The 20,968-nt window shown below is 48.4% G+C and overlaps 1 protein-coding gene across 11 annotated transcripts in view; it reads right to left on the bottom strand.

Moving 5' to 3' along the window:
• The window catches only part of LOC148673777 (rhotekin-like), a 108,641-nt gene that overhangs the window by 67,128 nt on the left and 20,545 nt on the right, over window positions 1–20,968 (bottom strand). Inside the window, exon 1 of one of the 11 annotated variants that reach the window (XM_088630589.1) lies at window positions 5,582–9,025. The exons of the other annotated variants lie outside the window; for them this stretch is intronic. Coding sequence (XP_088486715.1) covers window positions 5,582–5,677 — 96 coding nt within the window. The 5' untranslated portion in view covers window positions 5,678–9,025. Of the gene's footprint in view, window positions 1–5,581; window positions 9,026–20,968 lie in introns of those variants that run through there. 11 annotated transcript variants of the gene reach the window in all.

Consider the following 20,968-nt stretch of genomic DNA (forward strand, 5'->3'; position numbering starts at 1 on the left):
TGAGCGCCCCCTACTGACACCACTAACACCTCTTCCAGCAGCAACCCTAGTTTTTCCCAGAGGTCTCCCATCCAGGGACTGACCAGGCTCACACCTGCTGAGCTTCAGTGGGCTGCCAGCTGTGAGCCTCAGGGTGATATGGCTGCTGGCGGGTAACAGCGTCTGTGTGGATCGCTGAACTGCGCGCGAGAATCTCTCCTACAAGGCTGAAGCCCTGACGTCACTGCATGAAGCTCTTCGTGCCAGGCTACGCCAGAGCAATCTTCTTCCCATCGGACACCAAAGTCCTGTGCACAACCACTCCCCCTCGCTGCAGTATTTAAAGAGTTAGGTCAGGGCGCAGCTATGAGTCAGCTGAAATTCCTGACGGATACCGATGGCTTGTACGACAGCTGAACATCTATGTCACCTACAGCTGCAGCTCAGCAGGGCAGGCAGGGGTCAGAGTTCGGCTGGACTTGTTCGTCACTCAGAGCTTTATTTACCACTTGCAAACAGCTGCATTAACACCAGGGGACTCACCTTCAGGTCCTCCGACAGGCTAATGATGTACCATCATGTTTGGATTTAGGCCGTTTGCAAAACAAAATTATCACGTCACTGGGAATTTTAAGTACATTAGGTTGGAGAGTTCATATCTGCCTCTGATCTTCCATACAAGTCTATGGACAGCATCCTAAATTATTATTAACAGCGAACAGGGTGAATGCCTCCCTCATTACATGTGGTCATGTAAACCACAGAAAAGCTTTTTAAAAAATAACTTCATTCATGGTTTGAAAATCAAGTCTGGGGCATGAGCACATGAATGACACACGAGGCCAAGCAACCCCGCACTGCGGTGTTTGAGGCTTCTGCGTTGTGTGCGTTAAGTTCATAGGGATATTTTGTACTCAAAGCAGCTAATTTGAACATACAGTAACTGAACTCTCTAAGGCCCTCCTGTTCCCAGAAAACTACAAAGAGGGATAGAGATCCTCGCTGGCTTTGACAATGCACATATCGGGACCGAAAGAGGTCTCGGACATCGAGGAATTTCACACTGAGCTCGAGTACACCTCCTTCCTGGAGCTACTGAAAAGGAAACAGGCAAAACGTTCCCTGCAATGAAGAGGGGAGCTGCTTATTATAGGCCAGTGAGGCTTAATCAGAGATTAATAGGATGCTAATGACAAAGTAATTAGTCTCCTCAAAGTGAAAGAGCGGACCAGCTCTTAGGCTAATCAGTCTCACTACTGTGAAAGAGACGGCAGCCAAGTGTGAGCGTCCTGATCAGACTCGTTGAAGTGAATTACTGGAAAACACCGCCGATTAGCACTAGTTTAATTAAACCTATTACAGTAAGCGAAAGGGATGTTGAGCAGGCACAGTACAGTGGGACGCCACAGCTCCCACAGGGCCATGTGTGGCCTCCTGTCACTGCGATCCGTCAGTGTTGACAGCCACGTGCACGGCTTCCCTAATGGCCCAGCCACACCGGGGCGACACTCTCGCGGTGGGGCAGAGGAGTCACGCCCTGAGGCCGCCGTCAGGGCGGTCCAGCGGGGAGCAGCCAGGGGGCGCTGCGATCTGCCCCACTGGAAACTGCGGGGCTGACAGAAATGACAAGGGCTCAAGAACCCACACTGAAGAGCCCCAAACACTTCAACTAGGAAAGAAGCTGGGAGAAACCAAATAAAACCAAACAAGAATCTACAAAGGGAAAAAAGACTAGGGAGAACTGCAGGGGAAAACAAGACTATACCTAAATGCTAGGAGTTACCAGAAACAAACAGCGTGGTGGTGCAGTTAGCATAGCCGCCTCACAGCACTGGGGCTCCGGGGTCAATTCGGATCCTGGGGGTCTATCTGTATGAGTCTGGATGTTCGGTGTTGGAGTGGAACATAACTGGATCCACTCTGTTCCAGAGAAACAGGAAGGTGAAGCAATATACTGGATATCAAACAGAATTCAGGTTCAGGAACTTGAGCCTCTGAATCTACTGCATGCAGTCAGACTCATTGAGAACCATGCAAAGCCAGAGTGCTCGGAGTAAGCTATGGATCACCAAATGCAGATGGTGATTATAATTCACCACGTTTAATGAAAAATAATTGATGTGCAAAAGGAGGAGTATTTATGGGTGACTTCAGCTCTGTCAACACAGACAACACAGTTAATGAGTGCTTTCTTGCTCAGAATATATAATAATTATTTAGGAAACGCTGAGCTAGAAGAAGCTAGTCATGAAAAAGACAGGTGTTCATGGTGACACAATGAGGGGAAGCAATCCCAAAATATCAAACACAGTGCTGGGATCCATACATAAAGGAACAGAAATTAAATCAAAGGATGTCATGTTAAAATTCAAATAATGCACTAGTAAGTGCTATTCTAATAGTCCCGGAAATCTAGAATATTGTGTACAAACAATTTTGGTCACCACATTATAGAAAAGATACTCATACTCTGGAATCAGCCCAGAAAATAGCACCCAGATACATTCTGGGGCTGAAAAGAACGTCCTGCACTGACGGGCTTTATCAGTCTGAACACAGCATACTGTGAGGAGACCCGATCCAGGCAGTAAAACTCTCAAAGGCAAAGAAAGTCAACTCAGCAGATTTCTTCCAAAGGAGTGGAAACCTCATGGAAGGGCATGTACTGTAGAACCAGCAACAGGGGACGCGTCTTTCCAGAGATCAATTACCTACTGCTAATTATCGGCTTGGTGAAAACCTGCACTTGGTGGGGAACAGTCTGGAGGGAGTCCGTCGCTGAAGATGATGTAGGTGCTCTAAAGCTACTTCAGGAGTTACTGCACTGTTTCACTGACGCTTTTTGGCTCCATATGAGCTCTACAAGGTTTCTTTTGACACTGAGCAAACTGGAGAGGTGTGGGCTCTAGAGTAAATCCTAATCGACAACAGCTTCCACATTTTAATAATAATAATTAATAATATTAATTGCTTACACTTATATAGCGCTTTTCTGGCCACTCCACTCAAAGCTCTTTACAGGTAATGGGGATCCCCTCCATCACCACCAGTGTGCAGCCCCACCTGGATGATGCGACGGCAGCCATAGTGCGCCAGAACGCTCACCACACATCAGATATCAGTGGGGAGGAGAGCAGAGTGATGAAGCCAATTCATAGATGGGGATTATTAGGAGGCCATGATTGGTAAGGGCCAATGGGAACTTTGGCCAGGACGCCGGGGTTACACCCCTACTCTTTTCGAGAAACACCCTGGGATTTTTAATGACCACAGTCAGGACCTCGGTTTTACGTCTCATCTGAAGGACGGCGCCCGTTTACAGTATAGTGTTCCTGTCACTATACTGGGGCATTAGGACTCCCAGGACCACAGTGTGAGCGCCCCCTGCTGGCCCCACTAACACCTCTTCCAGCAGCAACCTCAGCTTTCCCAGGAGGTGTCCCATCCAAATACAGACCAGGCTCACACCTGCTGAGCTGCAGTTGGCTGCCAGCTGTAATTTGCAGAGTGACATGGCTGTTGGCATATTTTATTTCCAAATACTGTATCTATTGGTGTCCAAATATACTTAAAATGGTAACTGTGTAGGATATATAGTTTGAGTTTGGATTGTGGGATAACGCCTGCAGCTTGTAATATTATCCATTTCCCTGTTACTATCCAAAAACTACAAAACGTGGATGCCTGTATCAAACACTTCTGAGAGACTTTGGCACCAGACAGCATCTGCTGTTCTTGAGTACTCCTGGTTGCTTTGGTGTGTACAATCCTCATGTAACACAAATGGAACAGAACTTAAACAGCAGATGAGACAAAGCAGAGTGTATGGAGCCTTGGGCTGGTCTACAGACGCTGGAGCTGCAGAAGATGGCGTGCATTCAAGCTCAAAGAGCACTGCATCTGCAAATGCCTGACAACGCCCCAGTCTTGAAGCTGTGCTTCCGGGTGAGAAAAGCCAGCTCTCTATGGTCCAAAATTCCTCTGGAGACACTGTGGGCTGTGCTGCGTCATGGGATACAATGAGTTACTGTTTTGGCTGGGCGCTAGCCCAGGGGATCGCTTGGCTTAGTTTATTGACAGCTTAGATGAGAGTTTGTTGGGTGGTTGAAAGCAGGAGTCCTAAATCCACAGCCACTATCTCACCCCAAGCAAAAATTTCTGAATTTCCTGTGCACATCTATGATCCCATATCTGCAGCTGAAAAGATTTTTGCATTCGTATCAGTCCAGCTGGTTTCCTGTCACATGTCCAGCATGAGCTGAGGACTGTCAAAGGCAATGCTCATACGTACAGGCGACATACTGCTAACCTGAACCAGACGGTCATTTCGGCACACTGAATATGCAGTAGCCTTTATCGCTCGTGGACCCTGAGGGCTCTGTGCAGGACAGACAGCTGAGCCACTTTGCAGACGAGCAGTTATGTGGCTTGGGGAGAGTGTGGGCTTATGGACAGCAGACCAGATGCAGTACAAGCAATCTCTTGCTCACACCGCGTTCTGCAAACAGGACAGGAAGGCACACTAGGAGCTGCTCGAGGTGGGACAGTCTCAGAGCAGCAGGTGTGTGGAAGAACTGGCACACATAGCTGTCTGACTCTCCACCTGACTCCCAGTGTCAGGAAACACTACACCAGTGCAGGTCAGGGTCTCTTCAAAACAGAGGGGGAGATACAAGCACGGACGCGTAGAGGGAAACGGACAGCAGGAGTGGGGAGCACGAGCCTCATGTGCCCGGTATCATTCTGCAGGAAACGACCACTGCGCCCTTCAGCTGTGGAGCAGAGCACCAGGAGAGGTTGGAAGAAAAAAACAACAACATTTTTTTAAATCCTTTGAAATCCAAACTGTGCCTGCCTTTACGTTAACCAGTTCTTTTTTTGTTACTCTGCCTAATCCTCCTTGCCGAGATGTGGCTGCTCTGAACTTCTCCTCGATGTGTTACCAGTCCCTTCCATCTTGTCTGGGTGCAGCTGTTAAATCACTAAGTACACTAAAGCAGCAGGGACTCCAAGTGGGACCAATCCCAGTAAAACTCTTCACTTCTTCCCGAAACAAGGCCTACACATTTCTCTGCCCCGACTAACACACCTCAGTTTCCTGTAAATCCGAGGGAAAGCTCTTCGTAATGAAGTTCTCTGTCCGTCGGACACACGCTATCATCGTCTCCTCCAAGCGTACTCGCTGGCTCAAAGCCTCGAGGAGCGTGAGGAGTGGATTTAAAACTGACACCTTGCAGTGCATCACCGGGCTCTCTGCTGTGGCTCCGTTTTACCAAGACGACAGCGAACTGCATCAGCAGCTCAAAAGTAACTCGGATACCGTGGAGAAATGGGCTGTAGGCAAGAGAGCTGGTTCTTTGAATCAATAGTGCCCCCAACACAATCCCCACCACAGGAACGGCATTCTGACCCAGAATTCCTACACTGCCTACTGTGTTTCATTTTCTTATTTTTTTCCAAGTGGCAAACCAAATTCTTGAAAGTCCATTTCCCACAATGCGCTAATTTCTCATAAGTGAACGCCCCCCTCTCCCACCCCACCCTATCCAGCGAACTGACTCATTAAGGTGGGAAAGAGGTGATGTTTAGCGCGACGTGTTACCTGCAAGCTCAGGGCGATCTGTCGGATGTAGATCATGTTCAGATCCTCGAGGATTCGCAGTTTCTCCTCCATTTCCGTTAATCTCTCCGCGTGCATTCCTCGAGGGGAAAATCCACGGGTCACTCGAAGACGCAACTCCACGGCCTCGCTACTTTCCGTAAAAAAAATGCAAGTCGTTTTTTTTTTCTCTCGACCCAGTGGAAACTTGTGTGTGAGTATATGGTTTTTTTTTTAAATGTTTAGTTTACTGCAACTTTTGGTATTAAAGGTCATCGGCGTGACTCTGTGGCCGACTCCACAATAAAGTGCCATCGTAATGGGCCCGGCTCGGTTCCGTCCGCGCAGGTCGCCCTCAAAATCCAACATGGGCGTCGTTTAAACAAACAAAGAAACACACAATTGGTAATAAAACAAATCCGATATTTGGCGTGTGATAAACAAAGCGACACCTCAAGCCTGGACTGAACTTCGCTCCAATTTGAACCCCTTCACCCGAAGGGAGCGGACTTCTCGGTGCGTAAATGAACTTCACCCCGCACGACAGGGCGGGCTGCACGACAGAGACCCACTGGAGAGATGAGCCGAAACTTTCCTCGCTGGTGAACGTCCATAAAGTGCTTGCTCTTGCAAATATCAATAACGACGATTCCAAACCACAGTCCTGCCTCTTTTTTTTTTTTATTTCCCCGAGAACAATGAGCTACTCAGCAGGCGCGCCCACACTCCTCTCCCTCCCCAGTCATTGAGGGGAATGAAAGGTCTTTTTTAATTTATTACTGGTCTTTGTATCAGGTGGTCCCGATGTGACTGCCGTCTGTCCCGCCTTGTCAGGACCTCGCCACAATAGGGCATCGCCTCCGCTGGAGCGCACAGCAGCCCCGCTGAACCGGGCCAGTTTCGTGCGCGTCGCGATGGGGAGTGAGGGTCTTCATAAATAAGTAAAAAAAAATAAGAGCGGCGTACAAGTCACACGCTTTTTAAATATACACCAGTCCGCAGGGGCATTACCGTCCCTGGGGAAGGCGTAATGTTTGAAAACAGAGACCGAGAATAAAAACCGAGTTAAACCTTCCAAACGCAGTCAGACGGCGAATTATCCCGGTCTGATCAGCTCAAGGCGACGCGAAAGAAACACAGTCGCGGTACTGTAACCCGACCCTGCAATTATAAAATAAATGGAAGGTAGGTGTTAGGCTTAAAATAAGCGCATCCAGGATCACAACAGTTCAGATGGCCGCAGTTCTGAACGGCGTACACTTGAAAACCCAGTCTGGATGCTACAAGACACACTACACATGAAGATCATATGTATATCTGTTGGAAGCTGTTTCTTAAAAACGAGGATATGTTTTGTACCGAACGAGCTGCACTAAAAAAAAAAGTTCTTGAACTCCAGCTGCCAGATCTAACATGCACCCTCCCCAAAACAAAGAGCTCATCTGTCCGAACTGAGAGGCGGTCACGTCTCACGACTAACGCTGGAACCAGTTTAGCCTCAAATTAACGACTAAGGCTCGCAGAGTGCCGCTGAAAGAGGGCTTAAAAGAAATTAAATCCCATTTAAGAAGCCTGGGCATTAAGCATTTGAGTTGTTATTTCCTTTAGTGTCTTCTTTCTTTGGAGAAGCCTTTCATTTAAAGCATCGGAAAACCAGGGTTTTAAATTCTTACAAAGGTCTACTTATTTTCCTCTGATAAAGTATTTACTTGTTCCAATACCAAGGGAGACTGACAGCAAAACTAGCCAAAATCTTGCACGTTGACTCATACTGTAGTATAACATTATAAAATATTACATACTGAATGAATTCACGTGCCTTACAACACTGACAGCGGGCAGCCAGCTCGTTATAAAGCTTCATGTCATAACCCAAAGCCAAATCAGTTTAGCTTGATGGCAAAATTAAACGAAATCAACTAAAGGGTACATATATTTTACCTGCCGTAGTTTTAAATTTTGGAAAACCTCCTTAGGACCCGAAGTAGCGCCTTGCGAGAGCCGCGCACCGAGCATCTGTTTCGCTCAGACCCAGTGCCCGCGCTTGGCGGGGGTCACGAGTCGGCCCTTGTGTCGGTGTCGAGACGCGGTTTTATGTGCTGCCCGACCCCTGACTGCTCGCATGAGTATCAGTCCTGAAGGCTGCCTGAATAATTTAGAGAATTGTTAACGCTCGGCGCTTGTGCGGGGGTTCATCCATCAGACACGTTACCACGCGGCAGGGCGCACAGACACCGGGCAGAAGTTAAATGAATCGCAATGGCACCCCCCGACGAAGCGAGTAGCACTGGATTTCGATTGTACGAGGAATACCGTTACGAATTAAGGTCTGTTTCTCACGGTTTGCCGGCGAGTCTGCGAAAATTGGGATTTACGATTTCCAAAAACGATTCGACCGCGGTCAGATAACATTTAACTGCGTTACTGGGTGAGCAGCGGCACTCGAGTTCTGTTGCAGTGAAGGTCTCCTGTGAAAAACCGGTGAAAAAAAAAGACAGGTCGGCTAGGTCTTGATTCCAGAACACGGCGATAGGACAGGATGAAATCCAGCTCTGGTCGTTTTCTCTGCGAGCACAGCACTGCTGGGAGAAGTTAGGCGTTACTCCTTCTGCGACTCCCACATTTCACCCCAGACATTATTTATCACGCTTCCTCTGAGCGGCTCCGGAGCGCCGGCAGGCTCCGTCCAAAAGCCGTTAGTCTCCAACTCCAGTTTCTGCCAGGACGCCTCATTCCTTCCTTCCACCCTGCATGTACCTCGTAGGTTTTAACACTGGGTGTCCCGCAATTTTCCGCGTCAGCCGTAAATCCTTCACTTTCACTGGGAAGGCAGTCTGGGACGAGTTTGTTTTAGTTCAATATTGATTTTTATTCACACCTTCCTCTATTCACTCCACGCTCCTGGTTCTCCAGAATGGGAAATACGTGGGCGTGTGAGTTTCTGGACGGGAGGCGAGCTGCTGTGCCTCTCCGTCTCTCTCGCACCGAGCACGAAAGCACAGCAGGAGCCGCCAACTCGCCAGAGACGCTCACAGGAAGCCGCGCTCTTTCCAAACCAAACAGTGCACAGCGGCTCGTCACAGGGCCATTAAATTCAATCTGGCCCCTCAAAACATTCCTCCGGCTTCCACACATCAGAAACACCCTGCTCACACACGTTTTCCTCTAACACACACACACACCGGCCTTATCGGGTCACACGCGCGCTAAGCCAGTTACACACAAAAGACCCGCAGAGAAAGCCGGGCTACGAGGACAGACTCTCTCACACGGGGGGCGGACGAGGTTACGAGTTTCCAAAGTCAGCTCTCAGGGGTCCACCTCTAGTTTCCCCCTTTAAAATTATTTCTCTAGTCCTCCGCAGTCATCAATTCTCCACGCAGCGAAACTTTTTTTAAGAGGAAGGGTGATTAAGGAAAGGAGGAATGGCACACCGGGAAAAGCCTTCACCGCTTCCAAAAATTCCAACAGTCCCCTGAAACTCAATGTACACAATAACATTCTGGATACTGTACTACATTAAAAGAGAACAACTTTAAATCACTAGAAAGAAAAATACTAACTTGAAACCTTCTGTCTTGTTTCTCCACGTGTGTTTTGTGAGGTGGAAAAAAGCAGGAAAGCATCTCCTTTTTTTTCCAGATGGGAAATTTGATTCTCAGGCAGATAAAGACATAACACATTACACAATACATTTAACACAACATGAACCTATTCACAAATAACAGACATGTAGGATGAGAAAGAATATATATATAGTAAAATATACGGTCAATTGTCCAAATTGAGCAGGTTAAATAGTTGTGAAATAAGCACAAGTAGACACACAGGAGAGACAGACGACCTGCATAGTTCAATACTTTATTGCCTTGACACCTATTTGCTTGGAAATTGGTTAAGAAGACAAATGCGGAACAAATATTGGTATCGACTTTGACACCATGGCTGGGCAGCCTGCTCCCAACTCCCACAATGCTCTGTGTAAAGAAGAGCCCCCTGGTATCAATTTAAAATGCATTTCCATACAGCTCTGTATTTGTGTCCTCTGGGCACAAGTTTCATAGCTGTTCCTGAGGCTGACTGGTTTTGTAGTGCAAGACAAAAAAAAAAGATTCAGTTCTCATCTTTAGCTTGGCAGAACAGAACCTTAAATGATTTTATTTCCAGAGAGCAATGAAAAATGACCAAATTGTAAAGTTTCATGTGATTATATCAATGCTCATTATTTAATAAAGAGTTGCATAATTAGGACTGCATCACTATTTCGGTTAAACGCTTTGAACCGAGAATGAACGAAAAGATTTACGTGACGAATGGTGTCACCCTCAGGCCAGGTGAATCACTTCCTCTCTTTTTTTCTTGTATTGATTAATCAACACGCTGTAAAACAATCTCTTGCGAGGATTATTCCATTTAAAGTTTCATGAGCTCTGCTGTGGCCAGATCTGAACAGCAGCGCCGGCAGACACGTTTTAGAGGCAAGCCGGAAGGCAACCACACAGAACAGCGCTAAACATTCAAAGCGCAGAGACTCGTGCACAACAGCTGGAAGGCAGCCCGATTTGAAATGCGAGACGGACTCGCACATTAAACCTCAGAGATGCTCACTCTACACGCGTCGCCCACGGATAATCTCTCCAGCTGCTCCACCGTGTCATGCAAGCAGGTGAGGAGGAAACGAGCAAAGCTGCGAGACCAGAACGTCTGGGACAGGAAACGCGCCGGAACGCAGAACGCGGAGTCAGAAAATCATGTTGAAATGGCACAAATCAACTGCAGATCCTCCTTGCGGCCCGTCTGCGACGCCAGCCGGACCCGTGAGCGTGCCAGTGCTGTCTTGGACTGCGTACGGCTCTTCCTGCTGCCCAGACTGAGACACGGGGAGACGATTGCTCCTGAACGGCTTTCCACAGCCTCCAGCTCAGACAGATTCTTCTCTATGTTGTCGGGGGTGCTCTTTCACGTGCGGATGCGCCCACGCAGGAATATTCCGACGCATCCGAACGGCGTCCCTTCAAAGCGGCTCACCTGCAGCGCAGGACTGCCAGCGTCGCAGGTCTTCACCCCCTAACGAGTCCTATAGATGCCTGAACCCAAGGGCTTCATCATGGATAGCCTTCGTCTTTCGAACCCAACCCCCTGCGTGTTTTTCCAATTCCACAAGACGGAACAAGGACTTCCACCTCGACCTTGCCTCTGGTCTCCAAGGGTAAAAGCAGTGTCTTGTTTCAGGGGTCCCAGGTGGTCTTTGGTTTTAAGTGTCGTAAAGAGCACAGCCTATCCTTGTCCACTCAGCAGGCAACGTTCACAAGCTGCTTCAAAACGGCTTTCATCAGCGAGCCTAAAGGAAGCAGACTGCCCATGGAGTCGAACTCCACAAGCGACACTTCAGACTACGTTCCTGCAATTACTGCCACGAACGCAAACTCATACAGATATACAGAGCTCTTAACATTTGTTATTAATTCTAAAAATTGCAAGCGGATGAGGCTATGGCAAACTGCAGGGCTCGGGCAGAGAGAAGCAGCCAGTGAGGCGTTGTGTGTGAAAGATCTCCTTCACACACTGTATTAAGAACTGACAAGAACCGCCTTGCAAGGTGAAGAAAACAAGAAAAAACACATTTTCAAGAGCAAGATGTCACAATGGGTTATAGGAACGTGTGAACAATGCATATTTACACCAGACCCGTTTCCCTGGTCAAAGTTAGCCATGCTGTGCCGATGAGCCCTAATAAGGATGAAAGAGCTGTCCATGGCTCTTAATTTTGACGGTGCATAAGCAAAAGTGGATTAAAAGTCTGTTTAGATCAGAGGCGTCGGACATTCGGCCTGTGAGGTGGAGCCAGCCCGACAATCTCTCATGTCTGTCCCGTGTGGCAGGTGAACACAGGGGCTTGGAAGCCTTCTTCAGGTGTGAGGAAGACAGGGCAGACAGCAGAGATTAAATAGAACAGAAGAACAAAGGATGGGAGAGAGGAGGAGGCAGGAGGGGCAGAGAGGCCACTCAGGAAGTGCAAAGTGGGGAGGGGTGAAGAAAGGTGTGAAGCCGAAACCCGCACGAGAATGGAGAAGATCACATGAAAATAAGTCGGTCACTGAGCCGAAACGTTGCGTGTTCTCTCTTCTCTTTTCAGCATGGAATAAACCTATTACCTGTTCCTTTGCAATCTACACCTGCTGACGCAGCTCCCCACCTGAACTACTGCAGCCCTAGTGACGCCACGTCCCTGCAGCGCCAGCGTCCCTGCACTGCAGATGTCACCATCGTGCCTGCGCATGAAAATGGAAGGGAAACAAAACCTCTCCTGGGAGACCCGCGTTACAGCGCAGTGCTGACCTGGGGAACGTGGCGTCACTTCGAGAGGCTGGGGGGCAAGAGCGAGAGGTGGTCCGGGCTGACTGGCAGAAAAGAGGGTGCGCCGAGCGGGCGGACAGAACAGGGGAGTTGGTTGTTAAGGATGAGCAGCAACGAGGGGATGAATGAGGATCCAACTGGCCATCAGATTTAAGATCAAGATCACTTTATTGGCCGTATACAATTTCTTGCATCAGGAATTTGTCTTTTTTCGCATATCCCAACTGGCTCTCCATGAGACACGCAGACACGAGAGAGAAGCTTGGGGTCAGAGCGCAGGGTCAGCCATTTATACGGCGCCCCTGGAGCAGTTGGGGTGAAGGGCCTTGCTCAGGGGCCCAACAGAGTAAGATTTCTCTGCCGGTCGCTGGATACGAACCGGCAACCTTCCAGCCACAGGCACAGATCCTGAGCCACAGAGCCCCTGCACCGCCCCATGATTCTGTCTTGAGCATGGGATCGGCCGATTCAGGCGAGATGCTGAGGTTAGTGCAAGGAGGAAGCTCAATGACAGAGCGCCTGGCTGTGGACAGGGCAGGGTTGAATTATCCCAGAGCTGCTGAGATAAATGCCCTTCCTCTGAATTTCAAAGTAGCCACAGGGATTGAGTTGCCACATTATTCTCACTGAAACTGTACCTCGGTGAAGCTTCATTTTTTACAGCACCGACAGGACATGCTGTTACACAGAAATAATCAACTTTTAACAATGTTACTGAACATTATATGATCCATGATCCAGGCCATGCCGAGAAGCTCAATAAAAACATCGCAAGGGTGCGTGAGGACAACGTTTCTTACAAGCGGCCAGTAGGTGAAGCCACAGTTAAGACAAGCCACATGACTGGCCATGAACGAGCACAACCGGCAAGCCTTTTTCAGAAGGGGATCCTACAAAGCCGTGCATGTGAACAAGCACAGTTAAACCGTAAGGTTTTGCATATATAAGCCTCTCGGGAAACCGGGTCACTCAGAGAATCAACTGCCACCTCATGGACAGACTCGGGTCTTTTACTTCCTTTTGCTTTTGCTCCAGTTCTTTAGGAATATTGCGACACTTTGGGAAAGAAGTCTGAGAGCACAAGAAAGAACCACAGAGCACATCTTCACCATGTGGACAATGAGGCAGGATTATAGGGGCACTATGGAGGCACATCGGTACTCACAGAAACATGGTTTGCACAGACAGAAACATAAGAAGATAGCTTCAACTCATCCATCCATTTTCCAACTGCGTTATGCAATGCAGGGTCAGGGGGAGCCAGAGCCTATCCCAGCAAGCAGCAGGTAGAAATCAGGGAACCCCCTGGACCGGACACTAGTTCACCTCACCCAGGGCGGGCAAACACACAAACTGTCTCTGGGCTGTGGGGGAAAACCAGAGCACCTCGAAGAAATCTACACAAAGACAGGGAGAACATACGCACTCCACACAGAAAGCACACAAGGTCTAGGATGAAACCCAGGGCCCCAGTATTGCAGGCAGTGATGACCACTGTGCTAGGGTGCCGCCCAGACAAGAGACTGATTGTACTCGGCAGGAGATGAATCTGTTCACTAAGACAGAAAGGCTGTAGAAGTGGGAAGCTATTTAAACCACATCTTTGTCTCTCATACAGTCCAGTCAGGATTATAAGGGCTTAACTCCAGTGACCCAAAATATTATAAGTTTAGAAATCAAGGCCAGCAGCTGAATTTGTCTGCATGCAAAGGCATTTCTGAAAAGCACAGGAGCTCAAAGCTGCTTCTAGACAAGAGCATCTTAGTCCTCCTGACCTCCGTCTGCTGACTTTCATTCCGGATGAACTGCTACTTAATTAAACCCTCAACTGAGTAAATGTCATGCTTAGACCCTTTTTTATTGCTTTCGACTCTTGAAGTAGATTTTAGTTTACTTAAGTACAACACTCTTAGAATTACCTCATACAAAACGTTTGTCATTTGAAATCAACATTATATTGACAAAGAACAGGAAGCCAGTTGGTCCATCTAGCCCATTAGGTGGTAGCTAACTGATCCAGGGATCTTTTTGAGCTGTTTCTTGAATAAGCCATATTATCAGCTTTAAGCAACACAACTGGTAGTTTTTTTTCCCCCCATACTACCACAATCTGTTAGGTAAAGACATGCCCCCTGTTCTGTTTTTAATGCTCTCTCTCATATTTTCCACTTCTATCCTCTGGTTCATGTTTCACTCTTCATTTTGAGTAAATCTAACGTTTTGACCTTTTCCCCAACAACAGTGCAAGAATCTTAAACAACTAGAAAAGTGCTGATGTGAAAATCTTCAGACTGGGCTCCCCAGCAAATGGACCGAGAACACCAACTCTTAAGAAGCGATGAGCCTTTACCGCCCTCTGCTGGACACAGCCTGAATTGATCAGCTCATGATTTTTCCCCATCTAACCACTTCACTGTTCAGAGATGCCATCTTGTCATTGTCATGGATAACTCACAGCTTCCTTCCCTCTGAACAATTACTGCTCTCAATCACAACTTCCAGGATTGGTAGCCCTCACCTGAGAGCAGAGTGGCTTCAGCTACAGCCACAGTTTCCTTTTGATCGACCCAGACAAATGAAGGCTGCTGTGTATTTAGCTTCTACTGGGGTGTAACACAGCATGTCGCTTTTTGCACATCCAACGAACCACAGAGACAAGGTGAGAGCATGACGCCTTTGAAACCGCTTAATTAGCAGCGCTATAAAACCTCAGCCTTGGTTTATTGGTAGAATTCTTACATGATGGATTGGAGAGGGTTTACACACCAATTAGCCGTCACGTGATTTATAGCCAGGGTCTCTACCCCCAGCCCTGAGAGCACAGACCTGCTTCTTCTTATAGATCACCTCCTTCACCAGCTGTTATGTAAAGATTAGCAACAGCTGTCGACTTGATCCCAGTTCGACTGCTCAGCTCTTTAGAAAATGATCGGACTAAAGGTCAACTGTAAAACACGCTGGACCCAGGCTGTCCATAACTGGAGAATCAGGTGTGACCCCTATCACCCCTGATTTAGGGGTGACCTATAAGACTAACTGGACTGGGGGGTCTCCAGAACCAGGGAAGAAGGCTCCTGATTTATCATCTGCAAAATGTGTCAAAAATGCTGCTTTATTTACGAACAGGTTTTCAATTCATTGGGACCAACAAATAGAACTGAAAATGTGCAGACTGTTCAACACAAAGTCCTGTTTTGCAAATGGTACATGTTGTTCACCTCATTCTATAGCATTATTGACTCCTCCAAGAGCAGAAAAACGTTTAAAAGCCATCACACGTTCACTTAATAACACCTTCAATACAATTTGACAGAAATGGGGAAGTATTAGTGGTGAAAACATGGATGTTTCTCAGTCACCATTTCTAGGTACCTTCCTTTAGAAAACTGGAGCAAACAGGAGGTGTCTGACACCTGAAGAAGGCTCCATGGCCGAAACGTTGTGTTTTCTTTCTTCTTTTTTTCAGCATGGAATAAACCTATTACTTGTTCCTTTGCAGCCTACGCATGCTGATGCAGCTACCCACCTGAACTACCATAAAATAATACTTCGTCTGATTTCTCGGAAACTTATTTCTGAGATGGCAGTAAGGCTGTCTTTATAGATGACAATATGGGGGTCTTACACAGATGCTGGTGTTTTTTCTTCGCTAGTCTAGTTTATTGGTTCTCATCCAAGGTTCAAATGTCAGGTGGAGACACTGCTGCTGTAAGCTTGAATACTTTCACTCAGACTTTCAGTAAAGCGCCCAACTGTATAGACTGGTACAAAGTGTAGGTCACTTTGGACAATAGCTTTACATCTAATAACATTTTCACAAGGAACAAGATACAAGGAACCTAGGTGACAAAGGCTATTTATAGAATGTAACCAGGATTATGTTTATCCACTTCTTAAAAGATGGGGGTGAAAAAATTAACCGATTAATTAATTTTGTGCTAGTAATCAACCTGCGAAAATCTCTCGAGGAGCGAACCCTGGTGTAATGACCAGTTCCCACCAGCAGAGGGCGCCATGCTCCATCCCACTGATGAGGTCGCACCAGATGAAAGGCGCTCTCCGGATGTTGCGCATTCCAAGGCTGACTCACAGAGGAGAGGCAGCGTTGTTGGTTCCGAGGGAAAGGGGTGACAGAGACAGGACCCAGACCCAGGGTCACCAAGTGTCTAATCTGTGGATGTCCTCCACTCTCGCCCAGACGGACCACATGGGGAGATGTGGGTGAAAAATAAGAGCCCTGAGGGGGTTGTCATGTTCATTAATTGCTCAATACGATCATCTCTCAGTACAAGACCACAGTGCATTTCAGCTGCATGGTTATGCATCATTACAGGGGAGAGACGCACAGAGGGTGAAAGGGGCAGACAGCTCTTACACAGAAGCTCCGTCTCGCAGTGCAGACGTCCAGAGGAATTCCCATAAATTCACAAAACAGCCACCTCGTGCACTGACAGTCGTACATCGTCTTCGACTCAAAGCCTCTCCCTGAGGAGCTAAGTTACCTGTAAGACCTGGTCACCAGGGAGTGAAGGGCACTGCTCTAGGGGGACAAACAAACAACTGATAGAAAAGCTCTCAATTAGATTGACAAACTAAGGTTGCTGCTGGAAGAGGTGTTAGTGGGGCCAGCAGGGGGTGCTCACCCTGCGGTCTGTGTGGGTCCTAATGCCCCAGTATAGTGATGGGGACACTGTACTGTAAACAGGCGACGTCCTTTGGATGAGACGTAAAACCGAGGTCCTCATCTATGAACTGGCTTCATTACTCTCTGCTCTCCTCCCCACTGATAGCTGGTGTGTGGGGAGCGTTCTGGTGCACTATGGCTGCCGTCGTATCATCCAGGTGGGGCTGCACACTGGTGGTGGAGGGGATCCCCATTACCTGTCAAGCGCTTTGAGTGGAGTGTCCAGAAAAGCGCTATATAAGTGTAAGCAATTATTAATTATTATTATTATTATTATTATTGTTATTCTGGGAGGGAGGCCTGGGCAGAGGAGGAGCGGTCAGCCCCCAGGCCTGTGTGACCTGCGAGGCGCCCGTGTGAAGACGTGCTGCAATTCGGGGCTCCTTGACGGTTACTGGTTTCTCTACAGAGCCGCTCCTACGCGGCCACGTGCACCCCCGTGGTCTGCAGCCGCTTACGAAAGAGAAGCGCGGATCTTTTCATTTATTCCCTTTAAAGACAACCGCACATCACCCAAAACATGGAGAAGAATCCTGAGGCCCCCGTCCTGTCCCTGTGCCATGATCCTGGACAGGGTTCGCCTGTCCCCTGTTCCACAAAGGACAATGCGGCGTCGGTGGGACTGGGGGGTCCGTCCAAGCACTCTCGGCTCTTGCAGCGCACAGCCGTTGGACTAAATTAGCTTTAGGTGCTGGATTGTCATCTACTGTTCAGGTTGAAACACAGATTCAATTCTTAAAACTGAGAATATCCAAAAAATGGAGATTTGCACTAACAGCCCGGATTTGCAGTGAAAAAGCATCGCCCTCTGATTTCATGGGTCCTTCAACACCCTCAGCTTCTGATCTCCACATCCAGTACCACCAAGGCACTGTGGATCCAGGAAGAGCTGTGCCTGCCCTCAGCACTGTCAAAGCCAAAGAGTACTCAACGCAGCCACGAAGGAAAAGAATAAAATACTGTGCTTGATACCAGTTAGTGTACTTGATACACTAATATCAGGCCATGCATTTGGAGTGTCTGATACCTTAAACACTAACACACAAGATGATTGTTATTATTATTCTCTTATCCAGCAGGGAGCACCTGGCCCTCCTAAGAGACAATCTGGCCAACAGGGTCACAGCTGAAAGGCCAGCAGAGCACCCTGCCTGAGACACCAGGGACAGCTGTGATGACGCAGGAGTGACAGCCGAGAGACAGAGGGACAGGGAGAAGGAGTAAGAGGGTGAGCCAGCAGACACTGCCTCTGGAATGGAGGGAGAGGGACAGTGTGTGTGTGAGAGAGTGGAATCCACACACACACACACACAGGTGGCAATGCCCACAGTGTGTCATCGCCAGCCAACCGCAGCCGGGGACGATCCTAGTGAGAATTCCGCGGGAGATGACGACATCATTGTTTTCCTGACATTCAGCTCTCCCAGCTGAGACCACAGCCTGTAAGCTCCCCCTCCTCTGGGATCACATCGATGGGAGACTGTGCTCGACCGGATCGGTGACAACCTCACAGGGAGGAATCTTTCCAAATCGCCTGACAACAGCAGTCTGAGCGCCAGCCTCAGGCAGGAGTCACTCATCAAGTAACAGGTTCTCTTTGCTATTTTTGTATTGAAATGACATCTTTTTGTTCATAGCTGCACATTGTGGGAGATAAAACATTGGTATGAAACAGAGCGGGCAAAGCACAAGAACCTCCAGGGCTACATGTTTCTTCTGCAATGAAGTCATGTGGTCTGTGGGTGTGGATCTCTGCACCGCTGACACAATGACCTCATTGTTCCAGAGATCAGAAGGAAAGAACACGAGACCAGCGCAGTAGGTACAGCACGCCAGTCTTCCCACAAGGCCAAAAAGATTGTAACATTACTACATGGTTTCAAACACAATTGAGCTTCTGAGGACAAACAGCCTCTGAAATGGATACCTTGCAGATTTGCTCACCCCACTCCCAAACAATTTGCCCTGATCTCTCTGGAAAACAGTACTTGCACAGTAATCATACCTCCACTTCATTTCCAGGTAAAAACTTTAAAAAGGTTAGAGGGGAGACAATTCTAGCCTGTTTGATAGGTATCATTGATCCCAGCTGTTTATAAGAAACTGATCTTATCTCTTATATTGGCCATATATAATTTCTTGTATTAGGAATTCGTCTTTTCACATACCCCAGCTTGCTCTCCATGAGACACACAGACAGGGAGAGAAGCTGGGGGTCAGAGCACAGGGTCAGCCATTTATACGGCACCCCTGGGGCAGCTGGGGTCAAGGGCCTTGCTCAGGGGCCCAACGGAGTAGGATTCATGAACCCATACGAGACAAGCTGAAGACGCAGAACACCCCTTCACCAGCAGTGCTCAGGCAAACCTCTGCACACTTCTCGCCGCCTTCCACCTCACAGCACACCCAGAGCCTTCTGCTGGCAAGACAAAGGGACACGCCTTGCACTCGTCCCAGCCCAGCACGCCCCCTCACGGGCTCACGTTACCAGCGCCTGCCCACCTGCGGATACCTCCCGGAACAAGCCCGGCGTTGTCGCACAAGCCCCGAGGCAGAGGACACTGGGACAGGCTGGCTGGCTCTGGCAGGGCACGGTCACTGCCGCCAGCCCCCCTTCGTGGATCGAAGGCTCCTTCCACGCAGTCAGGTCTTCACCCGATTTATGCTTTCCTTTCAAACCTGACAGTGTCCGAGCGCGTGCTGCCTGAAACCCAACGCACAGCTGCTCAGAGAGTGAAACCTGGCGCCCTTTCTCCTCACCGTAAAAACCCCAAATTGACCTTTTCTTCGGGGCCTGTGGCAGTCCTTCTACAAATCCGTCATCACCCTCTCCCCGTCTTCAGACGAGCTATCAGATTGCCACATAAACCAAGGTCACAGCTGGGAATAAACAATGATCGCCTCACTCTTGCACCTCCTGCAGTGCAGGAGGGGGTTGAATATTCATCACCACAGCTTTCTGCAAATTCTTTAAATCCCTGACATCCTGCAGGTCACTTCAGTGGCCAAGACATCATCCCAGATGCCTCACTCGGGCTGACTGAAAGCCAATTTCAAACGGAGCACCTTTCCCCATGCTGAAGAAGGCATTGTACCCGGAAGGCTCTGCTTATGATTAACCGGCAAAGTTATGTATTAACTGAAACCCACATTCTTCCCAGACACACTAATCCACCTCCACAGGCTGCTCTCCTAACTCCGATAAGGGGCTCATTAAAAAGTCAACAATGCTTAAGAGCCACAGCCTTCTGTTAGTTCAAGGCTTTGACCAGCTTGTAGCAAATTAACTTATTTTTTCCCCCACCTGAAATAAAATTAATTCTAGCACACAGAGCCCAGGCTCTTACAAAGACACTCACACAGGACCATTCAACAGTAGTCTACACGCTGTCCACTCCACCGCGGAGAACCATCAGAAAGACATTGAAACGCCTCCCTTGTGTCACCGAACCAGAGACCGCCAAGCAGGATGACCTTGAAGGGTGTCTCTGGACTCAGCTGAGACACAGTTCAATAAACCTTTCCTGAATCACTCTGGTACCGAAGGATAAAAAAAAATCAGGCCTTTCCCACTCCATGACCACTGCCAAACCGCTGCCTTCTCCCCTCCATCACAGAGGTTATTCTGCTGATGCTTTTCACCAAAACAAACAAAACGGACAAGAGGAGGCCGTTTGGTAGGCAGCAGCTTATTAAATGGAGCGGTGGCTCTGTGGCTCAGGATCTGCACCTGTGGCTTGAAGGTTGCCGGTTCACATCTTGCAGCCGGCAGAGGAAACCTACTCCGTTGGGCCCCTGAGCATGGCCCTTAACCCCAACTGCCCCAGGGGCGCTGTACAATGGCTGACTCTGTGCTCTGACCCCAGGCTTCCCTCCCTGTCTGAGTGTTTCATGGAGAGCACGCTGGGGCATGCGAAAAGATGAATTCCTAATGCAAGAAATTGTATAGGGCTAATAAAGTGATGTAATGTTATCCGTTTCTTGACAGAAACCAGAGTATGAGATTGGACAATGTGACTGGGTACCTTGTTCCATACTCCCACAACCCTTTGTGTAAAAAAGGCTGTTTATTGGAACATTCAGAGCGACAGACCTTAATGAAGTGTACTCAGCGGTCCATGACCGCATGACTGCATTCCTGAAGATCCTGGGTTTGGAGACAAAAGAACTCCATTGTCATTCCGCTGTGGAGGGGCAGGACACTACTCCAGTGAGCACAGAATCCAGACTGCTTCCTGACTCAGCAGGTCCAGGGCTATCCTGGAGAGCAGCTTCAAACACATGATAAGGTGCAGCCAGATAACCCAGGGCTCACATAACAAAAGCAAGTAAATCCCCTTGGGCCTGAA

This window comes from Lepisosteus platostomus, chromosome 4 (assembly GCF_059453375.1).
Source record: "Lepisosteus platostomus isolate fLepPlt1 chromosome 4, fLepPlt1.hap1, whole genome shotgun sequence".
Classification (NCBI taxonomy): domain Eukaryota; kingdom Metazoa; phylum Chordata; class Actinopteri; order Semionotiformes; family Lepisosteidae; genus Lepisosteus; species Lepisosteus platostomus.